This window comes from Psittacula echo (assembly GCF_963264785.1).
Source record: "Psittacula echo genome assembly, chromosome: 10".
NCBI lineage: Eukaryota > Metazoa > Chordata > Aves > Psittaciformes > Psittacidae > Psittacula > Psittacula echo.
Window position 1 is genome coordinate 8,474,205 of NC_137741.1, and position 17,011 is coordinate 8,491,215.

General features: G+C 36.8%; 1 protein-coding gene across 6 annotated transcripts in view; it reads left to right on the forward strand.

Moving 5' to 3' along the window:
• ZNF280D (zinc finger protein 280D) overlaps window positions 1–17,011 on the forward strand; it is a 49,328-nt gene that overhangs the window by 19,202 nt on the left and 13,115 nt on the right. For 5 of the 6 annotated variants that reach the window (XR_013957770.1, XM_080626694.1, XM_080626697.1 and 2 more), the window contains 11 exons: window positions 4,303–4,412; window positions 4,997–5,226; window positions 8,153–8,310; window positions 8,748–8,848; window positions 8,941–9,087; window positions 9,746–9,880; window positions 11,833–12,074; window positions 13,147–13,287; window positions 14,919–14,981; window positions 15,558–15,676; window positions 15,854–15,890. Coding sequence is in view for 5 of the 6 variants with exons in the window: in XM_080626694.1 (XP_080482820.1) it covers window positions 4,303–4,412; window positions 4,997–5,226; window positions 8,153–8,310; window positions 8,748–8,848; window positions 8,941–9,087; window positions 9,746–9,880; window positions 11,833–12,074; window positions 13,147–13,287; window positions 14,919–14,981; window positions 15,558–15,676; window positions 15,854–15,890 (1,483 nt within the window). In the remaining variant the exon portion in view is untranslated. The remainder of the gene's footprint in view (window positions 1–4,302; window positions 4,413–4,996; window positions 5,227–8,152; window positions 8,311–8,747; window positions 8,849–8,940; window positions 9,088–9,745; window positions 9,881–11,832; window positions 12,075–13,146; window positions 13,288–14,918; window positions 14,982–15,557; window positions 15,677–15,853; window positions 15,891–17,011) is intronic. The other variant, XM_080626696.1, reaches the window with a different exon arrangement.

Below are 17,011 nucleotides of genomic sequence, written 5' to 3' on the forward strand. Positions count from 1 at the left end.
CTACACTTAATTAAATAAATAGCAGCAGTGCCTGATGGCCTGATGCTTGAATAGTCTCTGATATAGAAGAATGCTAAAGTCATACCAGCTCTATAGAAGCCTTTGTTTATCAAGACACGTATGTCAATGTAACCAGATCATATACCTAATGGTGCAAGTGTAAGTACATTAAAACACTCTAGGAACAAGTAGGATCTAATGAATGACCTGTTTATTTTGTGAATGTGTTCATTACCTTAGCCAAACAATGCCTACAGTGAGACATTTGAGCTTCATCACAGTATCACAGTATCACAGTATATTAGAGATTGGAAGGGACCTCAAAAGATCATCTAGTCCAATCCCCTTGCCAGAGCAGGAACACCTAGATAAGGTTACAAAGGTTCATGTATTAATATATGTTAGAAAGAACGAAAGGTGTATTACAATGGAAAATGTTAGGATGATTAAATACATACATAACAAGTGAATTATGTTTCCTGTATGAGGGGTATAGTGTAGTAAATTCTCTCCAAAATGCTCAAATATCAGCATTGGCTGCTGGGAGTCTTTGCCTCTTTGGGTTGAATGGGAGACTGTCCAGACTGTTTGCTAGGTGTAGATAGCTACCACTGAGTAAACACATCTTGGGGGTGGGAATGGCTTTGTTTCTTCTCAAAAGGTTGAATAACTGTGTGACACAAGTTACCCCTGCTTGGTGAAGATGACTTTCTAACTCAGTTTCTTATTACACCCAAAGAAATTGTTGGAGCAGCTAGACTGTTGCAGGGGCAATATTCAAGAATCTTCTTAGTTCAGATCATTGTGTCTGAACTGAAGTCTGGTCCATGTCGTTGCTTATGATAGTCTTAAGGCTATTTGCAGTCTTTGATTCTGACAGATTTACAAGGCCTGCGCTGGCACTTCAGACTTCTTGGTGTATAGCTCTGCTTTTTCAGGTCTACTTGAGGACTGGTCTCTCTATTGATACTACATCATCAAGGGTAATCTAACAGTGACAGACATGAGTTTCAGGACAAGAGGGAGCCTAGTTTAGATGGGCATGTTAATCTTTGTGATTTATGTTAAACCTATGTTCCTTATGTTAAACCTGTGATTTCAAAGTTGTTATTTAGAGGTTTTCTTTTGTTTAGAAGAAATACTGCGAAATACTGTTCTTGCAGAAAGAAGCAAATAGGTGTGCTGTGATTGGTCATTAGGAGTTATGATGCTTTTCATTCTGCATACAACCTGAAGTCTCAAATGTTTTACAGAGTTAAATAACAAACTAAACTATCATTAACGTAGAACCAGGAGAGAGGATAGATGTTTCTCATTAGAAGGGCAGAGGTTGTTCCAAACAGTGGGCATTGCAGAAACCAGCTGTTTAGCTTAACTTTATTACTGTGAACTCACCTTGTCTCAGAGTAGTGTGGGTCAGGATGTGAAAAAGTAGGCCAAATGAATTCAGGTGGGCATAATATGATTTACTGTGTTTCAGGGATGGGTCTGTATCTCTTTGTGTTTACCCTTTCCTTCTCCACTGGCTTTTGAATGTTTAATCTGAGTTGGATATAATTTTCTTAACTTCTGTATGGTTTATTATTTAGGGAGATCTTAACTGCTTTATGTGCACTTGCCCCTTTAAAGTGTAGGCTTCACTGCTGTGTTTGTAGTATACTGTGGAAAAAAACCTGAGGTTCTTTAATTTAAACCACTGTAGTTCTGAATGAGAGTGTTTTATATTTAAGTGTCTTGCTACTTCTGAAGGCAATAGAGTATCTCCAAAAAAGGCCAAGCCTAATGAGGTTGGTGCTGGAAGCAGTTCAGCTGTTTCACCTACAGTTTACTCTTCAAGAGTAACACCATCGCAAAATGTATCTTTAAAAGGTAGGGTAGTCAGATGGTCTAACTGTCAGTCCATGCATTTGTTGCGTGGAAAAAGGTAGCACTTTTGTAATGTTTAAGTTGATTGGTATTATTAATGCTAGTAAGGCAATGTAAATGAGTAACTCTGTTCTTACGCCTTAAAATAAGAAAAACTTTTCTATGCGAGGGTTTTTACATACCTTTACAAGTTAATACACCCTAGGTTATTATCTGTTCAGATTTTAGACCTTTGTTGTTTCAGTTATTTAAATTCTGTAAAGCAATGACTTATTTGTTCAGCAGCTGTGAAGGCAGATGATCAGAATAAATGCCTCTGATGTCATACCCTTAAACCAGGTTTTCTGCGTCAAATAACTGAATAGAGAGTTGAAATTTGACATACAACCTACCAGAAGATCAAGATTGAAATAATTCTGTGACTGCTGAATTTATCAACCAATTCTGATTAGATAAAAGGAAGAAAAATCATTGTAGCAGTGCCAGGCGAGGCAGCAAGGACTCAAGAATGTAGAATCTCCATTTTAGGAGGTATTCAGAAGCTTGCTGAATGTGGCTCTGAGCATCCCAAAGGAAGTTGGACTTTGAGTGAGAGGTTGGACAAAAACACCTCCACAGGTTCAACCTAAAATACTCCTGTAAGTCTGTACTTTGACTAATTATTGCATTTTGCAGTTCCTTCCCTTCTTTTGCAGCTGTGTTTTTGATACAGTTTAAAGTAGTGAGAAGGGAGGAGACAGTTAAGTTTCTAAGAGAGGATGTTCTTTGAAAGACCTTTTCCTCCTTACAAGAAGAGAGGTAGTCTAGCTGTTTCAGCATATTAATAATTAAGTGCGTTTTCCTACAGAGCCAAAAGGTGCTTTCTAGCTGGTTGTAGTAGACAAAGATTTATTCTTGACTTTGAGAGATTTCCAGCCACATATTCTATCCCATAATGTTAAAATGAGGCACTACCTGCGATTCTGTTGTTGGTAATAATTCAATATTTGGGGGCTTTGCTTGCTTGCATCTGGTTTGTTACTCCCCAGCCACCAGAAGGAAGTGGCTACAATATGGAATATTGCAGAAAAAATATTTCTTCCACTCTGTATTGGGTAAAACAGATAATGTGCTGCAGTCTAAAATACACAAAAGGTAACTAGAGGATCTTCCTAAATGCTGTGACAAAGTTAGTCTCTAAGCCATTCCATGCTAGCATAGCAATTTCTAATCTGTCACAGAATGCAGCACTGAAGCACTACAGAACACAATCTTGCTGCAGAACCTGCTTTCTTCAGCTTGCTTCCACTTAGCTGTGATGTGTCCAAGTGTTTAACCAACAGTGATAGCAACAGTTTGCAGCACTGCCTTGCAGTACATCTCTTGCACGGCCAGTCATTCATGTGATGGACTTTGTACTTAATTATGATTCTTGGCAATACTGTTAATTTCAAGGAAGAATACTGTTTGATTCATGTCTATGTCATGGGCTATGCAAGACTACTTTTGTGAAAAAATCTGTAATGCATGGTCATCTCTTAACTTATATGTATTTACTTACTCCCTTGTTATGAGATGGATGAATTTATGTCGTTATTTTTATTACATTTTTTTCATAGCCCTAGCAGGGTACAATTGACTCCACAGTTGAGATGTTACTTGAAACTCTTTCTGTGCTTACCCTCTTGTTCAAAACTACATACTCAGCATGGAGTCATCTAGCTATATGACTTGAGAATGCAAGAGAACTTCATCTGGAAAAGTAGCACGTGCTCTGATGTGTTTTGGCAGTTTGAAGAAAACTGGGAGCATGGGTTTATTCATTGAGGTTTAAGCTAATGAAGGCTTTTTTGGTTTTGCTCAAAAGGTACTAATCGTTTTATGTTGACAAGAAAAATACTATTTCTGTTCATTACTGGGAGTAATTACTTAGCGGATTTATTCTCCAGGTTCTCCTTTACTCATTAGGAGTGCTGCATCTGAGTACACCAGGGTTCTAACACCTATCCAGAGAGAAAAAGCCTCACGGAGAACCAGATGGTGGAATTCCTTTCCAAAACCCATTATCCAAACACTATTGTGATGATCAGGTCATGGCATAAACCAAGTTTTACATGCGCATTTGAGAATCAGAGTTCTTTAAAACATCAAAAATCCATGCTATCTGGGGACTGGGTTGTGCGTAGAATTAGTGCTTTGTCTCTATCATGATACCTTCATCCTCCTATTTTTTCCTTGGTTGCTGCTAAGATTTTGTAAAGTTGTTTATAGGCCTATATCAAACAGAACGAAGTGAGTTTGGAAAAAAGAAAGGGTAGTTAAAAGATGGTTGTAAAACCTTGCTTATGGTTACCTCAGCTACATAAATTGTAATAGTTTTCTTTTGAAATTGCATATTTTGCTAGAATAATAAGTTTTGTTTGTGAATTCTGAATATTAACATTTTAAATTTTACAGGTACAGATGCTGTAGCAAGCACCATTAAAAATGGAGGACCTTTTCCACGAGCCTGTCCGAAGTGCAATATTCATTTCAATCTTATGGATCCTCTAAAAAATCACATGAAGGTAAAATACTTTGGGTTCTTAAACATTATAGCAAACTTAACGTGGGCTTTGTTTGGGTATGGAAGAGTGCCATGTTTTTATATCAAGTTAGACTGGCTTCTGGCTAGGATTAGCCAGAGCCTAAATGTTCTATGTCTTGCAGTCATGGAGAGGAAGAAAGGAGTAGGATGGCTATAAATCCTACCACTTTTTGCCTTATTTTTCCAATGAATTGAGGCATATTTGCTGTCTGTGTGTGATTTCTGTCTGCCACAGCTGTGACTTTTTGAACCATTGGCCAGCTTCCTGTGAATTTGATGAGGGTAAGTGCTTATGATAATAGGCAGCTAATTGACCCACATCTCTGTTAAATTGCTACTGAGACAAAGATAACAGTGTAAACCTACCTTTTTATTTTGATACAGTTGCTGTTCAAAATTCATATTTGAATATGAATAAAGTCAGTGTGTCAGAAAATTGAGCTTTGTATCTAACTCCAGTTAGTGAGTGGCTCCAGTTTTTAAAATGTTATTGTGATTGATGCAGTTTGGTAAGAAAGATTGATACCTTTGTTTCTGTTTCTTCTTCTCCCCACTTCCATCTAGTATTGTTGTCCAGATATGGTAAATAACTTTTTCCTGGGAGTGGCCAAAACAGAATGTTCGAGCGCAACAGGCAAGATTGCTGAATCTGAGAAAGGAAAATTGATTATGTTAGTTAATGACTTTTACTATGGGAAACATGAAGGTGACACCCAGCAGGTACAACAGGAACAGAAGACTCATACGACATTTAAGTGCTTCAGTTGTCTGAAAGTTCTTAAAAATAACATAAGGTATTTGAACTCACTTCATTGTTTGTTAATCACTTACAGCCCATAGTCTCGTGCATTGTCTCTCTGGAACAGATTTTTTTTTCTTATTGAAAACTGGTAATAGGGAGTAGCTCTACAGAAATTGAATTTATCTTCACGATGCATGTATGGCCATAACAAACTTTTTTGAGATTACAATTAGAAAATTTTATGGTGTTTAACATAAAGAGTAAACTTTTAATGAGAGCAGTTGTAGGGCTTTGGGGTTAGAAAGGACAACACAAAGTATTTTACAGTTTGCCATCTGGATTGATGGTGGTATCAGTAGATGCAAGTATTAATTCCCTTTAGTGCTGCACAATGACTAATAGTTGGTGGTTTAGTTATGTAACATCTGTTATTTTGATGGAATAATTTTACTTCCAAATGCTGCAAAAAAAGTTCAGTAAGCTGTTTTAATGGGTAGACATGTTTGTGTCATTGTTCCTATGAAAGTTAAGGTCACTGAACTTTTATACATGCATTCTTCAAGGGAAGCTGAAGTAGCAGAATGTAAAACTGAAAAATGGACTATTCCTCAAAGGGCATAGTCTGCAATTTAAAATGAACAGGTTTTTGCTAACAATTAGTCCCATACTATTGAAAAAACAAAAGTTTCATGCAATTAGAAACATTAAATTTGCTATTAATTGTTAAGGATTTTTAAATCCTAAGTATTGGAAAATTGTCTTAAGCAGGTTGAAATTGTTGTATGTTGCTAGACTTCAAGAGTTTACTCTTATGATTTTTATAGTTCTTTATAATGATGGCATTTCTTCCCTTGCAATTTATCTTCTTGTCGTGGTTTAAGCCCCGGCTGTAAATTAGAACCACGCAGTCTACTTCCCCCCCGCCCCACTCCCCAGAGGGATGGGGAGGAGAATCGAAAGAATGTAACTCCCACGGGTTGAGATAAGAACAGTCCAGTAACTCAGGTATAACACAAATCACTACTGCTGCCACCAATAATAATAATGATAAGGGAAATAACAAGGGAAGAGAATATGATACCGCTCGCCGGAAAAGAGCCCGACCGAAAAGAGGACGTGCCCTTCCGGGTAGCTCCCAGTTACATCCCCGGGCATGACGTGCTGTGGTATGGAATACCTCTTTGGCTAGTTTGGGTCAGGCGTCCTGTCCCTGCTTCCTCCCGGCCCCTCCTCCTCCCTGGCAGAGCATGAGACTCACAAAGTCCTTGGTCAGTCTAAACATCAGTTGTTATCAGCTCTTCCCAGGCCAAAAGTCAAAAACACAGTGCTGCAACAGCTACTAAGAAGGAGAAAAACTGACTGCTACTGCTGAACCCAGGACACTTCTTAAGTGTGGTAGACAACGTTTGATATGGGCCAAGAGGTTTTTCTTCTGTTTTTGTATGCACAATACTTTTCAAGTAGGCCTTTCTTGCAGTATCATGAAAAGTAGTTCACAGAATCCTTGATTCAAAGATACTGGGTTCATTTAAAAAATACTTTTCAGGCATTATTTTCTACTCAGCATTATATTGTACACTACTGGTGCTGTAGTGCCTGTGTGTTCTACAGCAAGTCATTAAAAATGAGCACTTAATTTGTTTCTCTGAATTTCTCTAGAGCTGACTTCAGCCTTATTAATTTTTGCTGTGACGTTGTCGCTGTCTTCTATAGTTCTCTAACTTCAGGTTTTCTGTTTCAAGGTGTATTTTACACCTTTAAACATTTCTAGTAGACAAAATAAATATGTAGTATATCTTCTAGTGAAAGTTTTCTGGACTTTAAATCATTTTTGTGCTTTTCGGAATTATCAGTTAATCCCCTACTTTCTTTAAAAGATCTATGGTTGCACATACAGATCATGTCGAATCTATGTGAAATAATGTTCCATTAAGGTAACATGCAGTACTAGTATCAGTTCCTTTCTTCTGCTGTTTTTTTTTCCCTTCTTTCTGTTTTAAGCAACTGCATGATATTAGAAGCCTGAGCTCAAGAGACTCTTCTCCTTGCTCTCCCTTCCCCTCCATCCCATCTGCCCTGTCCCCCCCAATTCCAAGGTCACCACTTAGAGAACTACATTTCTTATGTGAGTGTGACCGGCATTTAATAGTTCCTCTGCCTGTACTGAAATGAAGCACATTGAAAATAGAACAAGTTTTGAAGTTTAACAGTAGTGTATTGTGCAACTAACCTATCCTTCGGCTGCTCCACCAGTAAGTGTGACCTGCCTGTGCCTAGGCTTCTCAGTCAGAATAGGGTCCTGCTACAGATAGGTGGACATACTAATGAGGAAAAGGTGGTAACTGGAGTAGTAACATACCATCAAGTTTCTCATAGTCTTTTGATTGTCAGCTGCACAGTGTCATTCTTTGATAACAGTCCTTCATAATTCAATTCAGTCCTGAGTGCTTTATGCAAAGAAAGCTTCTGAAAGCCTGCCAATTTTGAATGGAGGTAGTTTCAGATAAAGCTGTAATGTTCTAATTACAGATACGTTCTTGCTACTTTAATAGTTTTCAGCAGAGCTAAAGTTATACTTGTTTCAGAATGCAGCTTTGAGACACTGGTGGTGGTGAAGTGTGAACAGCTGACACATTTTGTTTCTGCCTTTGCTAATTTCCCTTTATTTCAAGACAATTTGCAACTGTGAAAAAAGAAATGGATTGCTTAATCTTGGAACATGTTTCAGATACATTGCATGTTTCTTGTAATAGTCAGGACTTCTTTTTAAGATTTGAAAGGTGATTCCTGTCAGTCAGCTTGCTTTACTTGGTTACCTCTTTATTACTTTATGAACGCTTATTCCCTTAGATTTTTTTGAAATTGAGAAATCCTTCCAGAGTAAACTTTAGAAAAAGAATCCTGTACTTCTTGCATGTGATATGTCATAGTGAATGTTAAAATGCACGTTTTGCACCTGTTTTCACTATCATTTAAAGGTTTATGAACCACATGAAACATCACTTGGAACTTGAGAAACAAAGCAGTGAGAGTTGGGAAAGCCACACTACGTGCCAGCACTGTTACCGTCAGTTTCCCACACCCTTCCAGCTGCAGTGCCACATTGAAAGTACACACACCCTTTACGAATCATCTAGTAAGTTGCGTTGTGTCACATTGAATCTTTTTGTGATCTAAAATTTTTAGGTATTTTCTGACTTTGCTGGTTTGTAACTTCAGAGTAAACCGATTGTATTTTAAGAGTAATAGTCTTGATTTAATATAGGAGCTGAGTACTCATCCAGTTTATGTAGGAGCAGCGTTTGTTTAAAAAAAATATTCTTAAAAAGCGCTTTTTTTTTTTTTTTTTGTTTGATTTTTAATTGAAAGCTTGACTGCAAGAATTCACATTGTTTAAGGGTCTTGGACTCCTGGCTTTCTGAAATTGTACAAAGAATTTCTTCTGAATTATAGAATAATTGTCGGATTGCTTTACCTTTATAGATAGTTACGGTTGACATATACATAGTATTAAAATTTGTTTCCTTATGACCCCAAATTAATTTTTACTTTGTTTTTCTTTCACTTTTCTAGCGATTTGTAAAATCTGTGAATTATCTTTTGAAACAGAGCAAGTTCTTCTGCAACATATGAAGGACAATCATAAGCCAGGTGAAATGCCGTATGTTTGCCAGGTATCTCGAGTGACTGTTTTGTTTTTAGATTACACCCCCCATCTTTACTATTAATATATTTTTAACAAGAAAGTCAACTTTTTTTATTTTAGGTTTGCAACTACAGATCCTCAGCTTTTTCAGATGTAGAAACGCATTTTAGAACAGTTCATGAAAATACAAAACATTTGCTGTGTCCATTTTGCCTCAAAGTAATTAAAATTGGAGCACCGTATATGCATCACTACATGAGGCATCAGGTAAGCAGATATTTTCAATACTTGATGGTAGAAAAATGCTGAATATACATAATGGATCTGTCTCTGGGGGAAACAAAGGTGTAACTGCTTTGTGTAGTTGTTACTGGATAAGAATATTTACTAGGTAGTCTGTAAGAGAATTGTTAGACTTGCTTGTTTGTGTGTGACAACAGCTTGTTAAGAAAAAAACGACTGAATATTATTAAAGTATTCCTGCTGTTTGGTTTCTTCATTAAGTTGTAGTGATATGTTCTGCTTCTCTTGATGTTAATAGCAAACCTTTCACTAGTTCAAGTAGACAAATAGATAATAAAGTCCCGTGTCTTCTTGTAACTGATAGCCTTATTCCTTGTCCTCTTAGTAATGATACTGCCTTGTATTTCACATATTTAAATTATTGTTATTAAATATTATTTAATACTATTTAAGTAATATAAATAAAATTAATACTATCAATATAATTCAAGTAAATTACAGAGAGGAGAAAAAAAAAAATACCCTTTTGTCATTCCTACACAGTATTTTGGCTTTGTGCAATATCAGTTTTTCTGATTGATGTTCTAGAAACTGGATGGCAGTTGCTTGAGACCAGCTAGGGTTGGAGTTTGTTGATTTATCACGACATTCATGCTTTCTTTATATCTTCTATTTATAAAAGAAAAAAGGAATATACCGTTGCACTAAGTGCAGACTGCAGTTTTTGACATGCAAAGAAAAAATGGATCACAAGACTCATCATCACCGAACATTTAGGAAACCCAAACAGTTAGAAGGATTGCCTCCTGGAACAAAGGTAAATCTTCATACAGGAGAATTAGAAGGGACAGGGGGGGAAAAAAACCCAAACAAATGGAAAACAAACCACATTTTGGTAGAGAAAGTCATGGAGTAAAAAGAAGGGCTTTTCTCTTTTCTTCTTTTTTTTCTAAACCAAAGATTATTTTTTGGTTTTTTCCCTTTTTTTGCCACCTCCAAATCTAAAACTCTAGAAAACACTCCTGTTGCAAGAATTGCCAGGCACAGTTTACGGCTTCCTCCTAGTAGTCTGTGGTGTTGCTTTCTGTCCCATTTGTCTATACATGGATAGTAGTTCAGTCAGTGCTACTTTCTTGAGCTGTTGGTTCATTTGCCCCTCCCACGTAGCCTTTCTTGTGCTAGGAGTAAAAGAGGTAGTCTGGGTGTGATCTGAGGGGTCTGCAGCATTTCTTGTAGAATATATTTCAACCTGTGGAAGGTGGTGGCAAAAAATCATGGAGTACAACACCTACTTCTCTATAAACAATATTGCTTAAAATCTGAGTTCACCAGGTCTTTTCTAGCTCTAGCATTTGAAGGGTAAAAAAAACACACCACAATTTTCTGTTAAGTGTTTCATGAAGTAAATTTGGGTCCCCTCAGAATGCTTAGGCGATCTTTAAATCCTCCTTCCATTTCTCAAGAAGGAACTACTTAGTCTAGGATTTTCCTGTGGATTTCAGGACTTTTTTCCTACGGTTTTTTAATGAAGTGTGAAGATATATGTCCTTTCACTTGAGTTGGAGAAGAAAATTACATTTAGTCTTACCAGCTCTTCATGGTTCATTTCCTGTAGAATCAGGAAGAGAAAATTACTGAAGTTGATGGCAGTTGTGTGGCTTGGCCTAATGTAAAGCACTGACAATATCTCACTCTTTTAAAGATTTCAGGGTCTTCATGATCTAAGAAAAGCTTAGATTATTTGAAAATTTTAGTGTTAGTAGACACCTGGAACCAGGTTCAGAAGATGAGGTCCTTCTAAACTATGAGTATGGGTAAGAATTAGCCCTTGGGGCTCTAGGATGAGGAACAAAAATATCTGAAGGAAGTAAATAGCCTAATGATGAGGCAGCAAGACACAGGGTTTTTATTAAAACGGGTCAAAGACTGCATGTAGTTCTGGTGTCCCCAAAATGCAAAGGACATGGAACTGTTGGAGCAAGTCCAGTGGAGGGCCACAAGGATGATCAGGGGGTTGGAGCACCTCTCACACGAAGACAGTCTAAGAAAGTTGGGGCTGTTCAGCCTGGAGAAGAGAAGCTGCGTAGAAACATCAAAGTAGCCTTCCACTATCTAAAGGGGGCCTACAAGGGTGCTGCAGAGGGACTCTTCATCAGGGACTGTAGTGACAAGGCATGTGGTAATAGCTCAAACATAAACAGGGGAGATTTAGATTAGATATATGGAAGAAATTATTTATTGTGAGAGTGGTGAGGTGCTGGCACAGGCTGCTCAAGGAGGCAGTGGCTGCCCCATCTCTGGAAGTGTTTAAGGCCAGGGTGTACAGGGCTTTGAGCAACCTGGTCTAGTGGGAGGTGGCAGGGGAGTTGGAACTAGATGATCTCAAGGTCCTTTCCAACTCAAATCATTCTAATTACAGGCACTGACAGAACTGTTTGATATTCTTCTTAGTAGGGCTAATTGGGCTGATACCTCTTTCTTTTCCACAGCTACATTATTTTTTTTTGTCTACAGCAGGATGTAGCCAGTTGCAGGTCTGAAAAGAGAAAAGTGTGTGTTGTCATGGCTATCTCCACCAAAACAAGAGCTTTTAAAGCATCCAGTAGATTATCTCTAGTCCACAGCATTTCATTATTTTCAGAGCAGTCTTCACTGTGGAGTGTTTCTTATGCTCTGATTTTTGCCTGAAGTGGCTTAAACATTGAGACAAATAGAAATGGGAACTTGGCTTAAATCTAAATAGAGAATGTTTTAATTTCATACCTGTAGGTGACTATTCGAGCATCTGTTGGATCTCTTCTGTCAGGATCATCAGCTACGTCTTCTGTTAGTACAAGTTCTTCCACATTTCAGTTATCACCTAAAGCTAAAAATACCACTAAAAATCATAACAAATCTAATACAAATAGGTCAAAAGCAAAAGCAAAACCAGCTACATCAAAGAAGCAAAATGCATGGACCAACAGCAGAAAAAAAAAAGAAGTTACAAATACAGCATTGCATAATCTAAGGTAATATATTTGCATTAAAAATATCTTTATACTTTGAATATAAATAATTCATCACTTCAATGTCTCTTCTAATTGATAACTTATACTGCAGTAGAGAAGATCAGTTTGGTAGAAAAAGCTACTGGTACTGGTATTATAATTCTGAATCTTCGTTCACCAATCTTGTCGGTGATAGACTACTTTATGTGCAAAGACATATGTTCTGGAAACTTTCCTGTCCTAAATTTAGATTTATTTTTTTTTTCTGCACAGAGCCACAGAGTCTTGAAATACTGACTCATGAGTCAGATTTATGTTTAAAAGTGACCTGAGGATGGGAATACATCTGCCTGCCTGGGTGTTCTTTGCAAGTTTTCTGATGGAGGAAAAAGTATTCCCCTCCTTCAGTTTTTTTTAAGGGGTTTATTTGAACATGTTATTTGAAAGATCAAGTCTTGTCTGTCCTAGGAGATACCTTAATGCTATTGGGAATGCTGTCTTTATATTTACAATTTACTGAGTTTTGCTATCCTTGTGTGAATAATTTAATGGGTGTTTTATAGACTAGAATATAACTTCATTGGCTAAGATGAGCTAATAGTTTTCTTTGTCATAGCTCTCCGAGGCACCCAGAATTGGGCAAGAGCAGGATTACATTCTTGCCTTGTTAGATATTTCAGAGCAAAGTGGGGAATATCAGGTGTGACAGGAAAACCAACAGCTTTTTCTGTGCGTTGTAGTGGATGAAGCATTTCTTTGAAATCTTTCTGAAGTACATAGAGACAAGAGCAGCAGCTGAAGTTGGAGGTTCTTATCTACTACAGTATCTTCTTGGCCAGGAGTTGCCAGTAACAGATGCTTATGTTAACTTTCACATTTTTTTATGAAGATGAGAATGGCAGTATAACTTGAGGAAGAAGGGAAACAAAAAGTTTTCGTTATGTGTGCTATGGTAACCTTTAAGTATTGCATTTTTAAGTTCCTCAAGTAGGAAGTAGGCAAGCTTGCTACTAACTTAAAGCAGTAAGTTTGAAATAGTTATCTTGTCTTAAAATGTTGATATTAATAGTTAACTTTTTTATATTACTATTAGGTATCTTTCAGGAGTTCACAAATGCATTGAATGTTACTCAGAAGTAAAAGATTTTGCAAGCCATTTTCCTGCTTATGTCCACTGTAGCTTATGCAGATACAACACTAGCTGTAGCAAAGCCTATGTGAATCACATGATGAGGTAAGAACTCTTAAAAACTTTGGTTGGGTTGTCGAATACTTCATAAATTCATGTAAGGTTTCTTAAGTGTTTCTGTTAGCTGAACTTTGAACTGGATCATAGGACTGGCAGGGAAATGTGTGAAGTTGGATTTTTGCTTTGTAGTGAGGGACTAAACACAATGTTCTTGTTTTGCCTTAAAATTTCAGTGGTTCAGGAAGTGTTCTGTCTTTGCTTCAGTGTGTATGATTTCCATATGATTTCAGCCAGACTTAGCAAATAGTGACTAATTGTTGCAAGTTCCCTGGGATTCAGATGGAATGCCTTATCTGATTTTACAAGTGTTGAATGCATACAGCCACAGATACTGCTAATGAAATCTGTGCACAGACCACCATGTAAAGGATTTGTCAAATAACATGCTAAAGTGGATACCTTTTCTTAGACTACGTCTGGTCAACTGTTAAAATAACATCTCATTTTGCAGGAGTTTTGTCACTGATTGTAAGGCGATGTAGGGTTTTAGTGATGACAGCCCTAAAAAGCCTGTTAAGAAAATAAATGTGTTTGTTTTCAGAACAATAGAATTATACTATTCAATAGTTAACACATAGCAGTGACAGTAAAACAAAACTTTGAAAACATACTTGTTTATCTTGTGCCCTAAACAAGCCAAGTATATTGCATAAAAATATAGAACGCAGTTGTCTTTTTAAATATATGTATAAAGTGCCTTGGTATTTTTGAATGCTAGAATTCTTGAATTTATGACCCAAGTCTTCACAAGTTTTTGAATGCTTTATATGTTGACCTATTCAAAATAATTTCAATGCTTATATAAGTCCTAGACTAAAGTATGATTTTATGGGTATAAGCCATTGGTTGCATGCTTAAAAAAACAGTTAAAATTAATGTGCTTAGTTCTGGTTGTACAAGAGGTTTACTCCAGAAAAGGGGGGAGAAATCTAAGGTAAACTGTTCCTACTGTTGTCTGTGTTCTGAGTTTTGTAAAATTCAACCATGCAATAAAATAGGCAGTCTTTTGTCTTTGTCTGCTTGACAAGCTATTGCTCCCCCTGCTTTGACCCCCTGCAGCATCTATCATAATCTTTTTTGGTGAGTGTAAGGAACAAGGGATGGTGAGGAGGAAGGTTGTTAAAGGAAGGGTGTTTTTGCAGTAGCAGCCCCTGTACTCAGCTGCTTCCTTTTTTGTTTTATATGAGAGTACAGTGTTGGCACATAGTTAACCTGTATAAGAGAACTTAGAGGTTTTCTAAAAATTTCGTTTATCTCATTTAAGCCATTTCTTTAGGAAGCGTGAATTCAGCAAAGCTTCGCTTTTGTGGAGCGGTGTATAGCTATAGCCATGATGCTTCAAGAGCTAAACTGCTGATGGAAGCAACGTAACTACGTTCTTGCAGGGCTGTGCTGACAAAGTTAAGCCTTGTTCCTGTTACTGATAAGAGAGCCAACATTCTAAACTAGAAGTGATATTCACAATTCTGTAAGCTTTCAGCAATTTAATATTTTAGGATAATGCAGGTCAGTAGCCAATCTTTCTGTTTTCATGCCTTGTCATAACTAATGTACAGTGTAGGGAATAATGTACTTAAGAAAACCGGTCTTAAGTGTTAATGTTTTCATGTATTCAGTTTTCACAGTGCTCGTCCAAGTAAAAGATTTTGGATCTATAAGAAGCATTCAGAAGAGCTACGGTAATTCAGCTTTTTTTAGTTACATATTATTGTGGTTTTACTTTCTGATAGTATACTGCTTTGTTAAATGAGATTAGAGCCTCTTGAATTTCTGGGCTTCCACAATTTAGGAAGAGCAGGGAAATAAAAACTTTAGCTCTTCCACTAGCAGTATTCTGTTCAGTGACAGCTATTTGTTATTTGTCCACATTTAGTAAGTTCTGAGCAGTTTTAAAAAGTATTTGTTTCCTTATGTTCTGGTTATTCCTAATATGCACAATGGGGAGGGGGCAAGGGAAACAAAAGAATGAACAAACAATACCCACCAAACCCAAGAAACTAATGCTTCATAGATAAATTTGTCTAAAGTGTTCTCTGTGCTATGTCCAGCATGGAGATGCCCTGGTCATTCATAGGGATTACCAGGTGCTAGCTGCAGTATGAAAAGTAAGAACATGTTTTTGTGAATAATCTCATCTAAAGATAGAGGAAATTTTATTTTGTTTTTCTTATAGTCTGTCCAGTTGCTGTAAGTTAAGAAAACTGTTTCCACAGCTGTGTTGTATTTATACTTCCTTTTCACTTTCTGTTCTCTAGAGGTGTGACTGTAGTGTGTCTTAACTGTGATTTCCTGACTGATGTTTCTGGCTTAGATAGCATGGCCACACATCTGAGTGAAAGCCACACTCATACTTGTCAAGTTGTTATAGAGAAAGGTGAGTACATATAGTGTCTTTCTTTATATAGTATACATATACAAATACCTCCATGTGGATGTTTTGGTGTTATTGCGGTCCTTTTTTCAGTTGCGTTATTGTTATTTCTGTGTACTTGGATTTAGAAGTTTCACATTTTTAAATATTTTTAATAAAATACTTTGTTTTTATTTTCAGTTTCTGTAGATATCCCAACTGCTGAACAAGTATCTGAGTAAGTTCTGTTTTACTGCTCAATGTTTATTTCTATTACTTTATTTGGCCAAAATTATTATGGCCAAAATTTGCACTTTGAACTTGTTGGGTTTTTTTATTTCATAGAATTTTAAGTGTATGATAAATGTATGATAAACATAGACCTTTACTAGTACTTACTGCTCTTACCATGTACACTGTTACAAGAATGAGGAGAGAAAATGATTACTGCAGCCAAAATCAAAAGCGGGTTTTTGTTCAGTTTGGCAGATGAAATAAATGATTCTTGAAGTATTAACGTTTTTGAATTGCTACTTCTAAGCTACACTTAGAAGTGAGACTGCATAGTGAGACTGTTAATTCAACTTGCTTTCAATACTGGCTTTAGTATTTAGTTCTAAATGAGTGTTTAATGTTCTTACATATTTAATAAGAATACAAAAATGTGACTTTTATTGAAGTGGGACAAATTCTTAATCTGTTGTAAATATTAAGAAAATATTTTCAAAATCGTTATTGATATGACACAGGAATACTGTTTTGTACTAACATTTTAATTCCACTTTCAAAGAAAAAAATACAAGGATTTTGGCTTTCAGTTTTGTTAAGGATTTGAAAAACAAACCTACAGAATACTGGAGATTGTGTTGTGGAGTTTGCTTGGGATTTTTTTTAACCATAGAAGAATCAGACATGCCAAGCCATCCCTGATTATCCTGGAACAGTACCTGAGGCTTTACAATGTAGTTTGTGAACCTGCTTATCCCTTAATCGAAGGGTCAGAGGTGCATTAGTTGAATCAAACTCTTGAGTTCTCTATAAACCATTTCAGGACATAGGAACAAAAAGGTCAGTGAGACTGCAAATAAATATGTTTTTAAAGATGGAAGAAAGTAGTTTAACCCTGATTCAACAAGGTGTTATTGAGTCCATCTACCCAATAGCAGGATTTTAAAAGGAGTTAGATGCTCATGCATGATGAGAACTCTTTCAACAGTTCTTAGGCCTCTAAGCATAAGTCAGCCTTCAGTGAGTTTTGGAAATATCCCTAATAGGTTATTACATAACTATGAAGTATTTTCTTCCTTAGTTTCCATAAAGTGGCCAGTAAGAGGGGGTACTGGAATAACGTCATCTGAC